The sequence below is a fragment of the Hyla sarda genome, chromosome 10 (genome assembly GCF_029499605.1).
Source record: "Hyla sarda isolate aHylSar1 chromosome 10, aHylSar1.hap1, whole genome shotgun sequence".
Taxonomy (NCBI): Eukaryota; Metazoa; Chordata; class Amphibia; order Anura; family Hylidae; genus Hyla; species Hyla sarda.
Genome location: NC_079198.1, coordinates 141173155 through 141193069, shown reverse-complemented (window position 1 = coordinate 141193069; position 19915 = coordinate 141173155). Strand labels below are relative to the sequence as shown.

Here is a 19915-nt window from a genome sequence, read left to right as displayed (position 1 = left end):
TAAAAAGCAAAAAGCGTTCTTTACCTGTCCACCTCAGTACTGAAACCACCCAAAGCCCATTGGGATGGGGCAGTTATAAGTGGTGGGGCAGTTTTCTTGTTTACTTAAAGGGGTACTCTGGTGAAAAACTTTTTTTTATATCAATTGGTGCCAGAAAGTTAAACAGATTTGTAAATTACTTCTATTAAAAAATCTTAATCCTTCCTGTACTTATTAGCTGCTGAATACTACAGCAGAAATTCTTTTCTTTTTGAAACACAGAGCTCTCTGCTGACATCATGACCACAGTGCTCTCTGCTGACATCTCTGTCCTTTTTAGGAACTGTCCAGAGTAAAAGGAAATCCCCATAGCAAACATATGCTGTTCTGGACAGTTCCTAAAATGGACAGAGGTGTCAGAAGAGAGCACTGTGGTCATGATGTCAGCAGAGAGCTCTGTGTTCCAAAAAGAAAATAATATCCTCTGTAGTATTCAGCAGCTGATAGGTACTACAAGATTTTTTTAATAGAAGTAATTTACAAATCTGTTTAACTTTCTGGCACCAGTTGATTTAAAAAAAAAAAAAAAAAGTTTTTCACCGGAGTACCCCTTTAAAGGGGTATTGCACTGGGAAACACTTTCTTTAAATTAACTGGTGCCAGAAAGTTAAACAGTTTTGTAAATGACTTCTTTTTAATCTTAATCCTTCCAGTACTTACCAGATGCTATATGCTCCACAGGAAGTTATTTTCTTTTTGAATTTCCTTTCTACCTGACCACAGTGCTCTCCGCTGACCCCTCTGTCCATGTCAGGAACTGTCCGGAGCAGGAGAGGTTTTGTTATGGGGATCAGCTCCTAATCTGGACAGTTCCAAAAATGAACAGAGGTGTCAACAGAGATCACTGTGGTCAGACAGAAAATAAATTCAAAAAGAAAAGAACTTCCTGTGGAGCATACAGCAGCTGGTAAGACTTGCATTGAGGGGGCGTGACATGACATCACTAGGGGTGTGGTTGTGACATCACGCTCCCACACCCAGCATTCTAAATGAACGACAGGTGCTGCACAGAGATTGCAGGGGTCTTAGCGGGACAGGGGATATGATGTCTAGGAGCGGAGTCCCCCTTTAAGTTCACCGCATCTGGATGCTGCCACCTCTGTCCGTGTCAGGAACTGTCCATGAGTAAGGACAAATCCCCATAGCAAACCTCTCCTGCTCTGGACAGTTCCTGACATGGACAGAGGTGTCAGCAGAGAGCACTGTGGTCAGACTGGAAAGAACTACACAACTTCCTGTGGAGCCTACAGCAGCTGAAAGATTAAGATTTTTTAATAGAAGTAATTTACAAACCTGTTTAACTTTCTGGCACCAGTTGATTTAAAAAAAAAATAATTCCAGCAGAGTACCCCTTTAAACACCAATATCTTTGCACAATATGGGTGGGGTGTGTGAACTAGCGCTTTACTTATATGGTGTACCCCCCCCCCCCGCCATAAAAAAAACAAAAAAAACAACTTTAAAGAGTGCAGAAAATCCCTTCACCCTCCAGCAGCGTCTGATAATTTCCCCCATTAGTTCCGGAGGTGTCAGAAATCCACGTAGTTACTGGTCGAGTTGCTCAGTACAACAATTCCCAGAACAATTTGTGAGAACACAATGTTACAAAGCTATAAGAAAAAAAATAAGTTTTCGAAATTCTGATTAATCCGCTTGTAAGACGCATATTCACACTGCACAAAGTTAATAATTCACAAATGTCCTTTATTTTTATAGGACTTACATTTTTTTTTTTTAGGGACAAACCCAGTTCCCGAGTGGATTTTAGGGGTCTGTATGATTGAAACCCCAGTCATAAAACCTGCACCCCGGCTGCTCCCGTGACCGTTGACCCCTGCGCCGATGGGGAACATCTCCCTATACGTCCGTTTGAACAGACCGACCAATCACAGCATTTACCGGGCAGGACCAAAGTATCGGGTCACCAGGAGGCGCGGCCTTGCCAGGGACACCGGATTTAGTGAAACTGTTACCGTGTGTGGTCAGAAGTAGTGTTGAGCGCCAATATTCAAAAAGCAAATTTTACCGCTAATATCGTCACTTCGCGATTTTGCAAATATTTAGAATATAGTGAAATATATTCGCAATGACAATTTTTTTTTTTATGTGAATATTTATGCGAATATCGGCATTTCCAGACTGGACACTGACCCTCCCTTCTTTTAGGTGAAAGATATAATTGCGCATGCGCACTATGCGAATGTCATTACAAATTTTCGAATGGATAAATATAAGAGAACGAACATAGCGAATATGCAAATTTTGCCAACAAAGGACAAATATTCATCTATATATTCATGAAATATCGCAAATGCGAATATGGCCCCTGCTGCTCATCACTAGTCAGAAGTTTACCAAATCATGTAAATGTACATGGAAACCGCACCAACGGGCCTCGACATACAATAGGTTTTCCCAACCAAGGTGCCTGCAGCTGTTGCAAAACTACAACTCCCAGCATGCCGGACAGCCTTTGGCTGTCCAGGCATGCTTGGAGTTGTAGTTTTACAACAGCTGGAGGCACTCTGGTTGGGAAACCCTGTCATAAGCTACAGGGAGCTCGCTCTGCCACTGCTGGCAGCGCATCTGCAGACTGGCAACAAGAAGCTGAAGGACCTTTGATGATGTTACCATCATGTGACCAGTAACATGTTGGGGGCGGGGCAGAGCCATGCAGGATAGGAGAGATGGTGGCTAAAGGACCTTTGTTGATGCTGTGGAGGAGGCGGAGCTGAGCTGGAGGTCACATGATTCCTGGACAGACACTGCTGTTATGAGTGAAGAGATCTGCAACTTAAAGGGGTTCTCCGGTGCTTAAACATCTTATCCCCTATCCAAAAGGATAGGGGATAAGATGCCTGATCGCGGGAGTCCCGCGCAGGCGTGACGTCACACACAGCCCGCCCTGTAGTCGTCGGTAATCAGTCCCGGAGCGAACACGCTACAGGGACTGATTACAAACTGGGTGCCGCGTGCATGATCCCGGGGGTCCCCAGCAGCGGGACTCCCGCGATCAGGCATCTTATCCCCTATACTTTGGATAGGGGATAAGATGTTTAAGCACCAGAGAACCCCTTTAATGTCACCCCAGTAGTAAGGAGATTACATGAGGAGGGGGTTTGTTACAGTGTGTCACCCCAGTAGTAAGGAGATTACATGAGGAGGTTTGTTACAGTGTGTCACACCAGTAGTAAGGAGATTACATGAGGAGGGGGTTCGTTACAGTGTGTCACCCCAGTAGTAAGGAGATTACATGAGGAGGGGGTTCGTTACAGTGTGTCACCCCAGTAGTAAGGAGATTACATGAGGAGGGGGTTTGTTACAGTGTGTCACCCCAGTAGTAATGTGGGGCGTGTCAAGGAGGCAGCAAAATTAGCTTTTCCCTAGGGTGGCAAAAATCCTTGCTCCAGCCCTGGTTGTGGGACATTATTGGTCGTCTCCATCTTGCTCCATGTAATGAGCCATTCAGGACAACGACAAGAACTGTTATAAATGAGGACACAGCAGGATTCGCCTCTTACCACTAAGTTGATGTTTTGCTTGATGAAAATTATGTAAAAGGGGGAAAAAAATGAAATAAAAATAAAAAATACTAAAACAAATGACGAGTTCCCATATTTATTTTGAGAAATACAAAACAAATCCAGATCTAAAAAACTTAATCTTCATCCTCCTCCTCCTCCTCGTCCTGGTTGATCTGGAAGTATCTAAGCTCGTAGCTTTCCTTACTGTTGGCGACCACGCGCAGCCAGTCACGCAGACTGTTCTTCTTTAGGTATTTCTTAGTCAGATATTTCAGGTACCTGGGAAAAGAAAGATGGCGGCTCAGACGTCAGGATGTTCATCGTTTAATGGTAAACGAAATATAGAACAGGAAGCCATCATTCCCCCCCTCCCCCCACACACACACAAATAGCTCATAAAAGGGATTATGGAGCTTTAACACCTTAAAGGGGTACTCCGCTACTCAGGATAGACTTGCATCGAGGGGGCGGGGTTTGACATCTTGAGGAGGTGGGGCTATGACATCACGAGCTCCCAGCGCCGGCGTTGTTCCAAACGCTGAGCAGCCGAGTACCCCTTCAATGCAGAATAGTAGATATCTGAACATTTAGCCCACTCGATCCTAAACCCCCCCCCCTAAAATGGGTTTTAGAATAATGACCAACTTTACCCAGCTGTTGGCTGTCCAGACATTCTGGGAGTAGTAGTTTCGCAACAGCTGGAGGCACACTGGTTGAAAAAACCCTAACCCATTCACACAAAGGCCCTCATTTACTATTGCAAACCCGACATGTTTTGTCAGTTTGTGCGCCAGTTTCGGGCACATTGCGCCTGAAATTCTGTCTGCGCCTGAATTGAAAAAAAAAAAAACAACTAACTCTTCAATTTGCTATGAAAATCCGAAAAAGGGGCGTGGCCGTCGGGAAAAGGGGGCATGGTCACAGAAAAGGGGCGTGTTCTCAACATTTTCACAAAATCCCAACATATTCACTAAAGTTTCGACAGAAATGCGGTGGATTTCAGCCGAGTAAAAACCCGACAGATCAGAGCGGGTGTAAAAAAAAGCAAAGTGTAGGGAAAGTGGAAAATGTAGGAAACCTTAGTAAATACCGTGGGAAATAAATTGTAGGGAATTAAAACCCACAAAGAAACCTGCACAACACTCTTAGTAAATGAGGGCCAATGGGTGCAAAGTGACTGATCAGTACAGGTCTCACTGCTGGGACCCTCACCAATCCTGAATAAAGGGTCAGGTGCCCTCCAGCTCCTCATGTTACTCACCTTTTGGAGAATGGTACTTCAGAAGTGACTGTAATTTTGCTTTTGCTCCTCTCGATGGTGACAACACCACCGCCCAGGTTGCCAACCTTCCCATTCACTTTGATGCGGTCGTGTAAAAACTGCTCCTGTAATAAGGTGTAAAGAGTCAGAATTGGGATCTAGTGAACAAAGGACCGGCCTGTGATACACATTGATTCCGAAGTGTGAATTTGTGAACGGAAACCCATTCGCTGCACTATACATTTTAGCAAGCGGAGGAATAAACGAAAATGTAAAAATAAAATAGAGTCATTAAGGCCCAAATGGTCTGAGTCCTTAAGGGGTTAAAGTATATAGGCAGATGTAGTCCTATATGATAAGCAATGTAAAAAGGAAAACGGTCACCCGTTCACCCGCACAATAACCCGATACACCAGTATATAGTGCGGGTGAGCAGGAGACCGATGCGGGGGCTCGGACTCTATACCTACGTGCAGTCCAGCGCCCCGTTCCTCCAAAGGTCCCCTCTTCCAGCGCTCACTTGCTTTGAGTTGGGCCCGTCTGCTAGATTTAAATATTCATAAGCGCCGGTCACATGATCGCTCAATATTGTTTATGAATATTTAAATCTAGCAGACGGGCCCAACTCAAAGCAAGTGAGCGCTGGAAGAGGGGACCTTTGGAGGAACGGGGCGCTGGACTGCACGTAGGTATAGAGTCCGAGCCCCCGCATCGGTCTCCTGCTCACCCGCACTATATACTGGTGTATCGGGTTATTGTGCGGGTGAACGGGTGACCGTTTTCCTTTAGAGCAGTGTTTCCCACCCTGTGGCTCTTCAGCTATTACAAAAGAACAACTCCCATCACTCCGACAGCCAAGACAAATAAGAGCATAATGGGAGTTGTACATTCACAACAGCTAAAGAGCTGCAGGCTGAGGAACACGGCTTTAAATGGGCCCCGTCATTATGAGCTGTGACAGGATGTTCAGTGTTACGGTCATTAAGGAGATCTGCAGTCTTACACATCCTATAAGGGTCCAATCGCAGGGGTTCCCCCCCCCCCCCCCCCCGATTTTCCATACGGGGACCTGGCATTGCCTCTCTGAGGTAGACAACATGCGCCCATCATACGCCTCTATGGGAGAGGGGGGGGGGGGGAGGGGAGAGATGCACGAACGCTGCATCTCTGCCTCAAATGGAGAGCCGGAGCCCTGTACAGATCGGCGGGGGGGTTTGGATCCCCCACGATCAGACACTTACCCGTATTTTTCAGATAGAGGATAAGTTTCTATGGCTGCAGATCTCCTTTAAAACCTTTTTAATATAGATCAGACATGTCAGAAGTTGTTGATCTCAGTGGGTCTCGCTCCTGAGATCAATCACTCCTGTAACCTGCTGTGATCGTACGTTATTAAAGGGGTACTCCGGTGAAAAAATATATTTTTTAAATAAATTGGTGCCAGACCGTTAAACAGATATGTAATTACTTCTATTTAATAATAGATCACAGCTCAGGGGCGAGACCCGCTGAGATCAACAACTACTGAACTGTCTGATCTATATTAAACAGTTGTTATTAAAGACAGTAACACTTTAATTGACGACGCGATCAGGAAGGTTCATAGACTTGTATGGGGGCTGCTGTCATTCTAGTCAGTCCCGGGCTACGAGATTGGGACGTGTAAACATATCCTGCCGCGGCTCATCGTGACCGGTACCTCCGACAGGGTCAGAAAACTTCTGGGCCACGTGCGCATTCAGCAGGTTATTCATCCTACAACATGGAAACGGCACCTGCTTCAAGTCAATAGCACAATTGTCGTCTCCAGGATGGGGCCCTGGCTCTAAACCAGACCACACAAGAGCCAGGATACCATTTTGGAAATCATGGGGGAGGGGGGGGGTCCCAGCTGTTTGACCTCCTCGCAATCTGACAAATATACCCTCTCAGTGTTTACCCAACCAAGGTACCTCCAGCTGTTGCAAAACTACTATTACCAGCATGCTGGGAGTTGTAGTTTTGCAGCAGCTGGAGGCACCGTTGTTTGGAAATACTGCTCTTTCCTGTGGACAGGTGATAACTTGTTTTTCACTAGACAACCCCCTTAACATTAAAGGGGTACTCTGCCCCTTGACATCTTACCCCCTATCCAAAAGGATAAGGGATAAGATGTCTGATTGTGGGGGTCCCGCCGCTGGGGAACCCCACAATCTCTCCTGGGCAACCCCCGTTCCTCAGCTACACAGAGCGAGGATCGCTACGTGGCTGATGACTGGCAAATACAGGTGATTGAGTATTGTGAAGTCACGACTCCGCCCCCTCAATGCAAGTCTATAGGAAGGGGCGTGGTGGCCGTAACGAGGGGGCGGAGCTGTGACGTTACGATACTCCATCCCCTGTATTGCCCGTCCTCAGCCACGGAGTGATCCTCGCTGCAGGAGAGATCGCAGGGGTCCCCAGTGGCGACCTTTGGATAGGGGATAAGATGTCTAGGGGCAGAGTACCCCTTTAAACATTAAAACCTTTAACTTCTATCACACAGGGATCTTTCCTAAACTTACAAAGTTAGCAGCATCCATGATGCCATCTTCTACAGGGTGTGTGCAGTCCAAGGTGAACTTCAGCAGCTGCTTCTTCTTCTTGCTGCCTTTTGTTGAGGACTTTTTCTAAAGAAACAAAAAGAAATAAAAGTTGGACACGTTTTCCCCACTATTAAGACATCGAGGTGATAAAAACAATGGCGGAGATTTACCACAACCTGTGTAGAGGAAGAGATGCCCATGGCAACCAATCAAATCGCTTCTTTCATTTTGCAGAGGTCTTTTTAAAAATGAAAAGTGATCTGATTGGTAAATCTCCCTCAATGTGACTATACAGCGAGTGTTCACATGTTGCATGAGCGCCAAAGATTTCAAGCAGGAAGATCCACGGTAAAACTCAGCGACATTCTCTGGGTATAATCTGTCACCAACGCTGGTGTCCGTAACTGCACCAATAGCGGACATTAGTCCTTGGACTCATGCAAATGTCTCCGATACCTGCAGACTAGGGCTGCACCGAAATATCGGCTGCCGAAAATGCCCCTTTCAGCATTTGCCGCCGAAAAATTTGGGGGGGCGTGGCTTAACCCCTTCCCGACCCATGACATACATGTACATCATGGGTTGGGTCGGCATCATACACGGGAGATGCCAACTCCTATCAGCAGCTGACATCTGCTTGTAATGACCGACATCCGAGATTGCTCCAATGTCCATCACAGACCCCGCAGCCCCCGACTGATTCTTGTAGCAGGGGCTGCCGCTAATAGCTGACATGTGGCGATCGCCGCAGCTGGGTATTAACCCTTTAGTTTGCGCTGTCAAAGTTGACAGTGGAATCCAAAGGGACATGTATGGTCTAGTGTTTTTTTCCATCTAAAAAAAAAATTATAGAAAAATAAAAAAACATTTGATATTGCCACGGGCCAACTAATAAAATTATTATTATGTTTCTGACCCTGCACTGTGAATGGCGTAAACGCAAAAAAATCCCAAACACAAAAATTGTTGATTTTGGTCACATCACATCCCCCCCCCCCCAAAAAGTAATAAAATTTAACAAAAACTACAGTGGGGATGAAAAGTTTGGGCACCCCAGGTAAAAATTTGTATTGACCCCTTAAGGACCAGGGGGTTTTCAGTTTTTGCACTTTCGTTTTTTCCTCACCTTTAAAAATCATAACCCTTTCAATTTTGCACCTAAAAATCAATATTGTGGCTTATTTTTTTGCGCCACCAATTCTACTTTGCAGTGACATCAATCATTTTACCCAAAAAACTACGGTGAAACAGAAAAAAAAAATCATTATGAGACAAAATTGAAGAAAAAAAAAAAAGCCGTCATTTTGTAACTTTTGGGGGCTTCTGTTTCTACGCAGTAAATTTTTCGGTAAACATTACACCTTATTATTCTGTAGGTCCATATGATTAACATGATCCCCTACTTATATCGGTTGGATTTTGTCGTACTTCTGAAAAAAATCACTACATGCAAGAAAATTTATATGTTTAAAATTGTCATCTTCTGACCCCTATAACTTTTATTTTACCGTGTATGGGTCAGTATGAGGGCTCGTTTTTTGCGCCGTGATCTGAAGTTTTTAGCGGTACCCTTTTTGTATTGATCGGACTTGTTGATCACTTTTTATAAATTTTTTCACGATCTAAAAAGTGACCAAAAATACACTATTTTGGACTTTGGATTTTTTTTGCGCGTACGCCATTGACCGTGCGGTTTAATTAACGATATATTTTTATAATTCGGACATTTCCGCATGCGGCGATACCACGTTTATTTTTATTTACACTTTTTTTTTAATGTGAAAAGGGGGGTGATTCAAACTTAATAGGGAAGGGGTTAAATGATCTTTATTCACTTTTTTTGCAATGTTATAGCTCCCATAGGGACCTATAACATTACATACACTGATCTCTTATATTGATCATTGTTATCCCATAGGGACCTATAACACTGCACACACTGATCTTTTACATTGATCACCGGTTTCTCATAGGAAACCACTGATCGATGATTCTGCCGCTTGACTGCTCATGCCTGGATCTCAGGCACTGAGCAGTCATTCGGCTATCGGACACCAGGAGGCAGGTAGGGACCCTCCTCGTGTCTAACAGCTGTTCGGGACGCTGCGATCCTGAACAGCCCCCTGAGCTAACCGGCATGGTTTCACTTTAGACGCAGCGTTCAACTTTAGACGCAGCGTTCAACTTTGAACGCCGCGTCTAAAGGGTTAATAGCGCGCGGCACTACGATAACTGCCGCGCGCTATTAGCCATGGGTCCCGGCCGTTGATAGAGGCCGGGCCCCACACGCTATGATGCGGGGCCACGTCGTGGCCCCGCGTTATAGAAAGGACTCAGGATGTACCGGTACGTCCTTGGTCCTTAAGGGGTTAATGTACATAAAGAATCCAAGGAAAGATGGAAAAATCTCCAAAAGGCATCAAATTACAGATTAGACATTCTTATAATATGTCAACAAAAGTTACATTTTATTTCCATCATTTACACTTTCAAAATAACAGAAAACAAAAAAGTGGCGTCTGCAAAAGTTTGTGCCCCCTGCAGAGTTAATATCTTGTACTGCCCCCTTTGGCAAGTATCACAGCTTGTAAACGCTTTTTGTAGCAGCCAAGAGTCTTCCAGTTCTTGTTTGAGGTATCTTTGCTCATTCTTCCTTATAAAAGTCTTCCAGTTCTTTGAGATTTCTTGGCTGTCTGTCACGCACTGTTCTTTTAAGGTCTATCCATAGATTTTCAATTATGTTGAGGTCAGATTGTGAAGGCCATGGCAAAACCTTCAGTTTACGCCTCTTGATGTAATCCCCCGTGGATTTCGAGGTGTGTTTAGGATCATTATCCATTTGTAGAAGCCGTCCTCTCTTTAGCTTCAGCTTTTTCACAGATGGCATCAAGTTAGCATCCAAAATTTGCTGAAATTTTATTGAATCCATTTTTCCTTCTACTCCTGAGATGTTCCCTGTGCCACTGGCTGCAATACAACCCCAAAGCATCATTGATCCACCCCCATGCTTAACAGTTGGACAGAGGTTCTTTTCATTAAATTCTGTTCCCCTTCTTCTCCAAACGTACCTTTGCTCATTCCCGCCAAAAAGTTCAATTTTAATGTCATCGGTCCACAGAACTTGTTTCCAAAATGCATCAGGCTTGTCTATATGTTCATCTGCAAAGTTCAAACGCTGATTTTTGTGGTGAGGACGTAGAAGAGGTTTTCTTCTGATGAATCTTCCATGAAGACCATATTTGTACAAGTATCTCTTTATAGTGGAATAGTGTACCACAACTCCAGTGTCTCCCAGATCTTTCTGGAGGGATTGTGCAGTCAAGCGTGAGTTTTAAATAGTTTTTCCCTTGCGAGCTGTTCTGTCTGATATTTTTCTTGGTCTTCCAGATCTTGCTTTAACTTCCACTGTTCCTGATGACTGACATTTCTTAATTACATTCTGAACAGAGGATATTGACATCTGAAAACGTTTTACTATCTTCTTATAGCCTTCTCCAGCTTTGTGAGCGTCAACTATTTTCAGTTTCAGATTTCTAGACAACTGCTTAGAAGAACCCATGGTGCTGATTGTTGGGGCAAGGTCAGATGAGTCTGGGCATTTAAAACCTTTGAGATTGACATCACGTGGTCTTCCCAGATGATGATTGAGAACAATCCATGACACTGGCAGGTCTCAGCTTTGTAAAGGGGGCAGTGCATGCTATAAACTCTGCAGGGGGCCCAAACTTTAGCAGACGCCATTTTTTTGTTTTCTGTTATTTTGAAAGTGTAAATGATGGAAATAAAATGTAACTTTTGGTGACATATAAGAATGTCTAATCTGTAATTTGATGCCTTTTGGAGATTTTTCCCATCTTTCCTTGGCTTCTTTATTTACATTAATACAATTTTTTACCTGGGGTGCCCAAACTTTTGATCCCCACTGTATATGAAAAAAAAAATAATCCCTCTCACTTTCCCAATGTTCCATCACTGAGGCCTGATAGTTCGCTCGGTTAGTGGTAGTGGTGCAGGACCTGCTGTGCAATGACATCATGCAGAAGGTCCTGCATCACTAAGGCTGGGTCCACACTACGTTTTGTCCCATACGGGAGCGCATACGGCAGGGGGGAGCTAAAAGCTCGCGCTCCCGTATGCCATTCATTTCAATGAGCCGACCGGAGTGAAACGTTCGGTCCGGTCGGCTCATTTTTGCGCCGTATGCGCTTTTACAACCGGACCTAAAACCGTGGTTGACCACAGTTTTAGGTCCGGTTGTAAAAGCGCATACGGCGCAAAAATGAGCCGACCGAACGTTTCACTCCGGTCGGCTCATTGAAATGAATGACATACGGGAGCGCATACGGTCACACACGGGAGCGCGAGCTTTTAGCTCCCCCCTGCCGTATGCGCTCCCGTATGGGACAAAACGTAGTGTGGACCCAGCCTAAGCTTGGGGACGCAGAAGCTTCAGTACAGGAGCAGAGGGAAGGTGCGTGGGATCTGTATTTGCTTTTGGAGGGGACTGGGGTAAATTTAATGGGGGTGTCTACCTAATAGAAGATTTTCTACCTAACTACTGGGGGCTCCTACCTGAAAAGGAAGGTTCCCCTACATCCCGATCGGGTGCATCAAACTAAAAGGAGATTCTCTACCCAACTTTTGAGGGCTTCTACCCAATTTGGGAAGGTGTGTGTGTGGGGGGAGGCATTTCCTATCTTCTAGGGGCTTCTACATAATTTGGGGGGGGGGGGGGGGGGGGGGAATTAGGAGAATCACTACCTACTGGGACATATTATAAATACAGGTGTCAGTGAGGGCCTCATGTTCAACCTTAATATAGGGCCTCCACTGCTGACATATGCATAAAATATAAGTAAATATTAACGCTCAGCAATTACAGATCGCAGGTTTTATATGCAGATCTCCTTATGTATTGTGTCTGAACACCAGAGTTTATACCATTTGGCAAGAAAAACTACATTCACAGCAATCTGCTACCGTTCCACAGCTAGAATAACTCAACAAAAATGCAACAAAATCACTTTTTGGGCCAGACTGAGGCGTAAATAGCTGGGGAAAAAAATGGAGGAAAAATCTGCAGAGATGAAGCCCCCCTCCCCCCTCTTCCTGCACATGGAATAAACCTTGGATTCTTTTACCTGCCGATCATTATATAAATCTTTCCCTTTATTTCTCCTGGGTTCTGAACATTATAACTTATTAGGCTGCATTCACATTATATTTGTCGCCTACGGCCGACGGATCCGGCAGGGGGAGAGGAGAACCGGGCACTCCCGTATCCCTGCCGTAGGCTACAAACCTAATGTGAATGCAGCCTTACAGATCATCTGTAGAGATGAGCGAATTTACAGTAAATTCAATTCGTCACAAACTTCTCGGCTCGGCGGTTGCTGACTTTTCCTGCATAAATTAGTTCAGCTTTCAGGTGCTCCGGTGGGCTGGAAAAGGTGGATACAGTATTAGGAGACTCTTTCCTAGGACTGTATCCACCTTTTCCAGCCCACGGGAGCACCTGAAAGCTGAACTAATTTATGCAGGATAAGTCATCAACTGCCGAGCCGAGAAGTTCGTGACGAATCGAATTTACTGTAAGTTCGCTCATCTCTAGTTGTGATCTTCTAGCAGTGACTCCTCCATCAGGTCTTGGGCCGTTTACCATAATTTTTTGGGGTACCCCTATAATGCTCTTAGGCTCTCTGCTTGCGTTTATGCCATTTCTTATTGTAAATGTTTTCGGTCTGTAACTTTGCACTTGGGAATGACCTGTATATATATATATATATCCACACACACAAATTCTAATAAAAACAGATTCTACAGAATTTCTGGGACCATAGTAAAAAAATAAATAAAATAAAAAAACAAATAAAAACCCTGCTGCACTCTGTAATTGTTTTCGTCTGTCAGATCAGAAACAGCCTCCAAGTTGGATGTGAATAGGCTGGGTTCACACTACGTTTTTCAACTACGGTTCCCACATACGTTTTCCATCAAAAACCGTATGGGAAAAAAACGGAAGGAACAATATGGGAAAAAGTAAACCGTATGCGTTTTTAAACAGTATACTGTTTTTAAAAGTGCATACAGTGCCGTCAGTTTTTATAGAAAAAAAAACCATAAGTTTTTGAAAATTTTGTCCATTTTTAATGGCAGGGGTCTTTAGGATTCGAATGCGCAAAGTAAAAACTTAAACTTAGACTTAAACTTTCAAAAAAAAAAAAAAAACTTATGCAGCTGCAGTACGGTTTTTAAACCGGAGTCAAAACCGTGGGTACCTGCAACCGCATACGTTTTTTTTTTTAAACATGGACGTCAATGGGAAACGCACATTTATATGGTGCCATACGGGAAAAACGTATACGTTTTTACTTTGCACGTGCGCATTCGAATCCTAAAGACCCCTCCCATTAAAAATGGATAACATTTTCAAAAACATGGGTTTTTTTCCTATAAAAACTGACGGCACTGTATGCACTTTTAAAAACAGCATACTGTTTAAAAACCCATACGGTTTACTTTTTCCCATATTGTTCCTTCCGTTTTTTTCCCAAACGGTTTTTGAAAGAAAACTTATGTGGGAACCGTAGTTGAAAAACGTAGTGTGAACCCAGCCCAATCCAGACATGAGCGCCGAACATTATGTTTATTACAGACAAGCACTAGGCCCTGACATTACACTGCATGTATCCGACCCCCGCCCACTATACCCCGTAGCCGACCCCCGCCCACTATACCCCGTAGCCGACCCCCGCCCACTATACCCCGTAGCCGACCCCCGCCCACTATACCCCATATATAATGATTTATATAAAGTTCCGGTGATCCACACATCAGGCCTGCCCGGTGGCAGACGCTGGAGGCCGGGGAGCCCGGCTGGAGGAGGAGGAGGAGGCCGGGGAGCCCGGTGGAGGAGGAGGAGGAGGCCGGGGAGCCCGGTGGAGGAGGAGGAGGAGGCCGGGGAGCCCGGTGGAGGAGGAGGAGGAGGCCGGGGAGCCCGGTGGAGGAGGAGGAGGAGGCCGGGGAGCCCGGTGGAGGAGGAGGAGGAGGCCGGGGAGCCCGGTGGAGGAGGAGGCCGGGGAGCCCGGTGGAGGAGGAGGAGGAGGCCGGGGAGCCCGGTGGAGGAGGAGGAGGAGGCCGGGGAGCCCGGTGGAGGAGGAGGAGGAGGCCGGGGAGCCCGGTGGAGGAGGAGGAGGAGGCCGGGGAGCCCGGTGGAGGAGGAGGAGGAGGCCGGGGAGCCCGGTGGAGGAGGAGGAGGAGGCCGGGGAGCCCGGTGGAGGAGGAGGAGGAGGCCGGGGAGCCCGGTGGAGGAGGAGGAGGAGGCCGGGGAGCCCGGTGGAGGAGGAGGAGGAGGCCGGGGAGCCCGGTGGAGGAGGAGGAGGAGGCCGGGGAGCCCGGTGGAGGAGGAGGAGGAGGCCGGGGAGCCCGGTGGAGGAGGAGGAGGAGGCCGGGGAGCCCGGTGGAGGAGGAGGAGGAGGCCGGGGAGCCCGGTGGAGGAGGAGGAGGAGGCCGGGGAGCCCGGTGGAGGAGGAGGAGGAGGCCGGGGAGCCCGGTGGAGGAGGAGGAGGAGGCCGGGGAGCCCGGTGGAGGAGGAGGAGGAGGCCGGGGAGCCCGGTGGAGGAGGAGGAGGCCGGGGAGCCCGGTGGAGGAGGAGGAGGCCGGGGAGCCCGGTGGAGGAGGAGGAGGCCGGGGAGCCCGGTGGAGGAGGAGGAGGCCGGGGAGCCCGGTGGAGGAGGAGGCCGGGGAGCCCGGTGGAGGAGGAGGCCGGGGAGCCCGGTGGAGGAGGAGGAGGAGGCCGGGGAGCCCGGTGGAGGAGGAGGGTGAGGCCGGGGAGCCCGGTGGAGGAGGAGGGTGAGGCCGGGGAGCCCGGTGGAGGAGGAGGATGAGGCGGGGAGCCCGGTGGTGGAGGATGAGGCCGGGGAGCCCAGTGGTGGAGGATGAGGCCGGGGAGCCCAGTGGTGGAGGATGAGGCCGGGGAGCCCGGTGGTGGAGGATGAGGCCGGGGAGCCCGGTGGTGGAGGATGAGGCCGGGGAGCCCGGTGGTGGAGGATGAGGCCGGGGAGCCCGGTGGTGGAGGATGAGGCCGGGGAGCCCGGTGGTGGAGGATGAGGCCGGGGAGCCCGGTGGTGGAGGATGAGGCCGGGGAGCCCGGTGGTGGAGGATGAGGCCGGGGAGCCCGGTGGTGGAGGATGAGGCCGGGGAGCCCGGTGGTGGAGGATGAGGCCGGGGAGCCCGGTGGTGGAGGATGAGGCCGGGGAGCCCGGTGGTGGAGGATGAGGCCGGGGAGCCCGGTGGTGGAGGATGAGGCCGGGGAGCCCGGTGGTGGAGGATGAGGCCGGGGAGCCCGGTGGTGGAGGATGAGGCCGGGGAGCCCGGTGGTGGAGGATGAGGCCGGGGAGCCCGGTGGTGGAGGATGAGGCCGGGGAGCCCGGTGGTGGAGGATGAGGCCGGGGAGCCCGGTGGTGGAGGATGAGGCCGGGGAGCCCGGTGGTGGAGGATGAGGCCGGGGAGCCCGGTGGTGGAGGATGAGGCCGGGGAGCCCGGTGGAGGAGGATGAGGCCGGGGAGCCCGGTGGAGGAGGATGAGGCCGGGGAGCCCGGTGGAGGAGGATGAGGCCGGGGAGCCCGGTGGTGGAGGATGAGGCCGGGGAGCCCGGTGGAGGAGGATGAGGCCGGGGAGCCCGGTGGTGGAGGATGAGGCCGGGGAGCCCGGTGGTGGAGGATGAGGCCGGGGAGCCCGGTGGTGGAGGATGAGGCCGGGGAGCCCGGTGGTGGAGGATGAGGCCGGGGAGCCCGGTGGAGGAGGATGAGGCCGGGGAGCCCGGTGGAGGAGGATGAGGCCGGGGAGCCCGGTGGAGGAGGATGAGGCCGGGGAGCCCGGTGGAGGAGGATGAGGCCGGGGAGCCCGGTGGAGGAGGATGAGGCCGGGGAGCCCGGTGGAGGAGGATGAGGCCGGGGAGCCCGGTGGTGGAGCGGGGTAGCGGAGGATGAGGCCGGGGAGCCCGGTGGTGGAGGATGAGGCCTTCCCCCAGGGCCTCTCCTCTTCCCGGGCCTCTCCTCTTCCCGGGCCCCTCGTCCCGCTCCCCCGGGGCCGATACACCAGTCACCACCCCCGTTATCCTCCCCGCTCCCGGCGGCGCCCAGGCCTCGGCTCCTCACGCTGCACACTGCAGCACACACCGCCCTCCTGCTGCCTCCACACCGCGGGACCGACAGCCGGGATCACCCGGGGAAAGTGCCCCCATACAGCAGGAGAGCGGAGCAGAGCCGGGGAGCTGCACCGGGGGCGGAGGAGACCAGTGTGAACGGCACAACGTGCGCAGCGCGGTACTGACCACAGGAGCCATGGCGACCTCAGATGGCTGAAAGGAAGAGGAAGCCGCCGCGCATGCGCTATGTACGCGGCCCGCATCGCTGAGGAGCGCCGAGCCGATCGATGGGCTCTAACGCGCATGTCCGTAGAGCGGGCATCGACTGCGCGGCCTGGGTCACGTGCTCATCATACTGGCTTCTCTGTGGACGTGGGGGGGAGTAGTCACTGGGGTCCATTTCACCCTGTATACACTTAAAGGGGATGTCCACTGAGTCACTATCCACGGTGTACATCCATTATTCAGAGCTGAAATCTCCCAGCATTCCATGTTTGTTCAGTGTCTGCAAAGAATTCTTATTGTATTATGGGAAATGTAGTTATTATATCAGGTACTAGAGCCTCCAAAGCGGCAGAATTGTGATTACAGCTCTGGACTATAATCAGGATCAATATTCTTATTTACATGGTGACTCTACTTTTTATATAGATATATTCTGTGTGTCCCAACAAGGGTGCCTCCAGCTGTTGCAAAACTACAACTCCCAGCATGCCTGGACATGGTAGAAATAAATCGGCAGAATTGTGATTACAGCTCTGGAATATAATCAGGATCAATATTCTTATTTACATGGTGACTCTTCTTCTTATATAGATATATTCTGTGTGTCCCAACAAGGGTGCCTCCAGCTGTTGTTAAACTACAACTCCCAGCATAGGCAGACATGGCAGAAACAAAGCGACAGAACTGTGATTACAGCTAAGGACTATAATCTGGATCATTATATTTATTTACATGGTGACTCTACTTCTTTATATAGATTAATTCTGTATTTCCCAACCAGGGGGCCTCCAGCTGTTGCAAAACTACAACTCCCAGCATACCCGGACATGGTAGAGACAAAGCATCAGAACTGTGATTACAGCTCTGGACTATGATCAGGATCATTATACATATTTACATGGTGACTCTACTTTTTATACTAGCTGAGTACTCGGCGTTGCCCGGTTTTTCCTACCTTATCCTTGTTGGGGAGGAAAATCAACAAAGGATGAAGTACTTGTCCTCATATCCTGTCCTAATATCCCGTCTTCATCTTCCGTCCTCATCTTCCGCCCTAATATCTTATCCTCATATCCCGTCCTCATATCTTATCCTTATATCCTGTCCTCATATCCCGTCCTCATATCCCGTCCTCATATCTTATCCTCATATCCCGTCCTCATATCCCGTCCTCATATCTTATCCTCATATCCCGTCCTCATATCCCGTCCTCATATCTTATCCTCATATCTTATCCTCATATCCCGTCCTCATATCCCGTCCTCATATCCTGTCCTCATATCCCGTCCTCATATCTTATCCTCATATCCCGTCCTCATATCCCGTCCTCATATCTTATCCTCATATCTTATCCTCATATCCCGTCCTCATATCCCGTCCTCATATCCCGTCCTCATATCCCGTCCTCATATCCCGTCCTCATATCTTATCCTCATATCCCGTCCTCATATCTTATCCTTATATCCTGTCCTCATATCCCGTCCTCATATCCCGTCCTCATATCCCGTCCTCATATCTTATCCTCATATCCCGTCCTCATATCTTATCCTCATATCCCGTCCTCATATCCCGTCCTCATATCCCGTCCTCATATCCCGTCCTCATATCTTATCCTCATATCCCGTCCTCATATCTTATCCTTATATCCTGTCCTCATATCCCATAGAAAGTTGGGGAAAGAGGCTGTAAAGATGAATACAGGCTGAAGGGTGTCCCCACTGCCATTGGTTGAAGAGCTGACACGCCAATGCTCTAGGGGGCGCTGTAATTATTTCACCAAGAATCAATCAGCCGGTGTATGAAATGTCTCCTCCCTTCTCGACGCGTTTCACCGCCGGAATACATTGTGGTTTCCAAAGTTATCTGACAAAAAAATATAAATTTAGAATGCACCCGCAAGTTACATTCCGAGTTTATTTTATTCTATCCTAAGACCAGAACTCAATGGGAAACTAGTGATTGGTTCCAAAGTTGCCAAAATGTCACCTAAAATAGGGAAAACATTAAGAATAGGGAAAAATAGCTGCTAGAAGCTACAAGTCACTTTATCTACTTACAGGGGTACTCCGGTGGTAAACAATTTTTTTTAAATGAACTGGTGCCAGAAAGTTATACAGATTTGTAAATTTATTTTATTTAAAAATCTTAATCCTTCCAGTACTTATCAGCTGCTGTATGCTCCACATAAAGTTGTGTAGTTATTATCAGTCTGACCACAGTGCTCTCTGCTGACACCTCTGTCCATTTTTGGAACTGTTCAGAGCAGGAGAGGTTTTCTATGGGGATTTGCTCCTACTTTGGACAGTTCCTGACATGGACAGAGGTGTCAGCACTGTGGTCAGACTGGAAAGAACTACACAACTTCCTCTGGAACATTCAGCAGCTGATAGGTACTGGAAAGATTCACATTTTTAAAATCTGCTTAACTTTCTGGCACCAGTTGATTTAAAGAAAAAATGTTTTCCACCGGAAAAAATTAGTCCTCATTTAGCCCCGTAAACGGAAAAATTAGAAAGTTATAGGTGGTCAAAATAGGGCAATTTAAACATACTTTATTATGTGAAAAAAAAGTTTTCTTTTTTAAAAGCAATACAATAATAAAAAAGTATGTAACCATGGGGATCCTTTTAATCGTATCGACCCACAAAATAAATAAAACATGTAATTTTTACCGTAAAGTGTACAGCGTGAAAACAAAATCCTCCAAAATTTCCGTACATTTTATGGTAAAATAAGTGTTGTCATAATTAAAGTGGTATTCCAGGCAAAACCTTTTTTTTATATATCAACTGGCTCCGGAAAGTTAAACAGATTAGTAAATTACTTCTATTACAAAATCTTAATCCTTCCAATAGTTATTAGCTTCTGAAGTTTTCTGTCTAACTGCTCAATGATGATGTCACGTCCCGGAAGCTGTGCATGATGGGAGAATATCCCCATAGGAACGGCACAGCTCCCGGGACGTGAGTCATCAGAGAGCAGTTAGACAGAAAACAGCAACTCAACTTCAGAAGCTGATAACTATTGGAAGGATTAAGATTTTTTTAATAGAAGTAATTTACAAATCTGTTTAACTTTCCGGAGCCAGTTGATATATAAAAAAAAGTTTTTCCCTGGAATACCCCTTTAACCCCTTAAGCACTCAGGGTTTTTC

The 19915-nt window shown here is 47.8% G+C and overlaps 2 protein-coding genes across 5 annotated transcripts in view; one reads left to right on the top strand and one right to left on the bottom strand.

Annotated features, from left to right (window-relative positions):
- Positions 1-3643: 3643 nt before the first annotated feature.
- Positions 3644-16774, bottom strand: RPL22 (ribosomal protein L22). The gene is made up of 4 exons (XM_056542959.1): positions 16723-16774; positions 7368-7472; positions 4825-4949; positions 3644-3842 (listed from the first exon to the last, which is right to left on the bottom strand). Exons 1-4 carry the CDS (start codon positions 16732-16734, stop codon positions 3698-3700), a joined length of 387 nt encoding a protein of 128 aa, XP_056398934.1. The 5' UTR covers positions 16735-16774; the 3' UTR covers positions 3644-3697.
- A 129-nt stretch (positions 16775-16903) lies between these two features.
- The window catches only part of RNF207 (ring finger protein 207), a 92926-nt gene continuing 89914 nt past the window's right edge, over positions 16904-19915 (top strand). For 2 of the 4 annotated variants that reach the window (XM_056542953.1, XM_056542952.1), the window contains exons 1-2: positions 16904-17089; positions 17188-17662. Coding sequence is in view for 1 of the 4 variants with exons in the window: in XM_056542951.1 (XP_056398926.1) it covers positions 17065-17089 (25 nt within the window). In the remaining 3 variants the exon portion in view is untranslated. The remainder of the gene's footprint in view (positions 17090-17187; positions 17663-19915) is intronic. The other 2 variants (XM_056542954.1, XM_056542951.1) reach the window with 2 other exon arrangements.

Excerpts from the sequence above, each read along its gene's own strand:
- RPL22 (XM_056542959.1), bottom strand. Across the intron at positions 4,950-7,367 it reads TCATGGATGCTGCTAACTTT|GAGCAGTTTTTACACGACCG; the intron begins GTAAGTTTAGGA and ends ACCTTATTACAG. Across the intron at positions 3,843-4,824 it reads GAAGTACCATTCTCCAAAAG|GTACCTGAAATATCTGACTA; the intron begins GTGAGTAACATG and ends TTCTTTTCCCAG.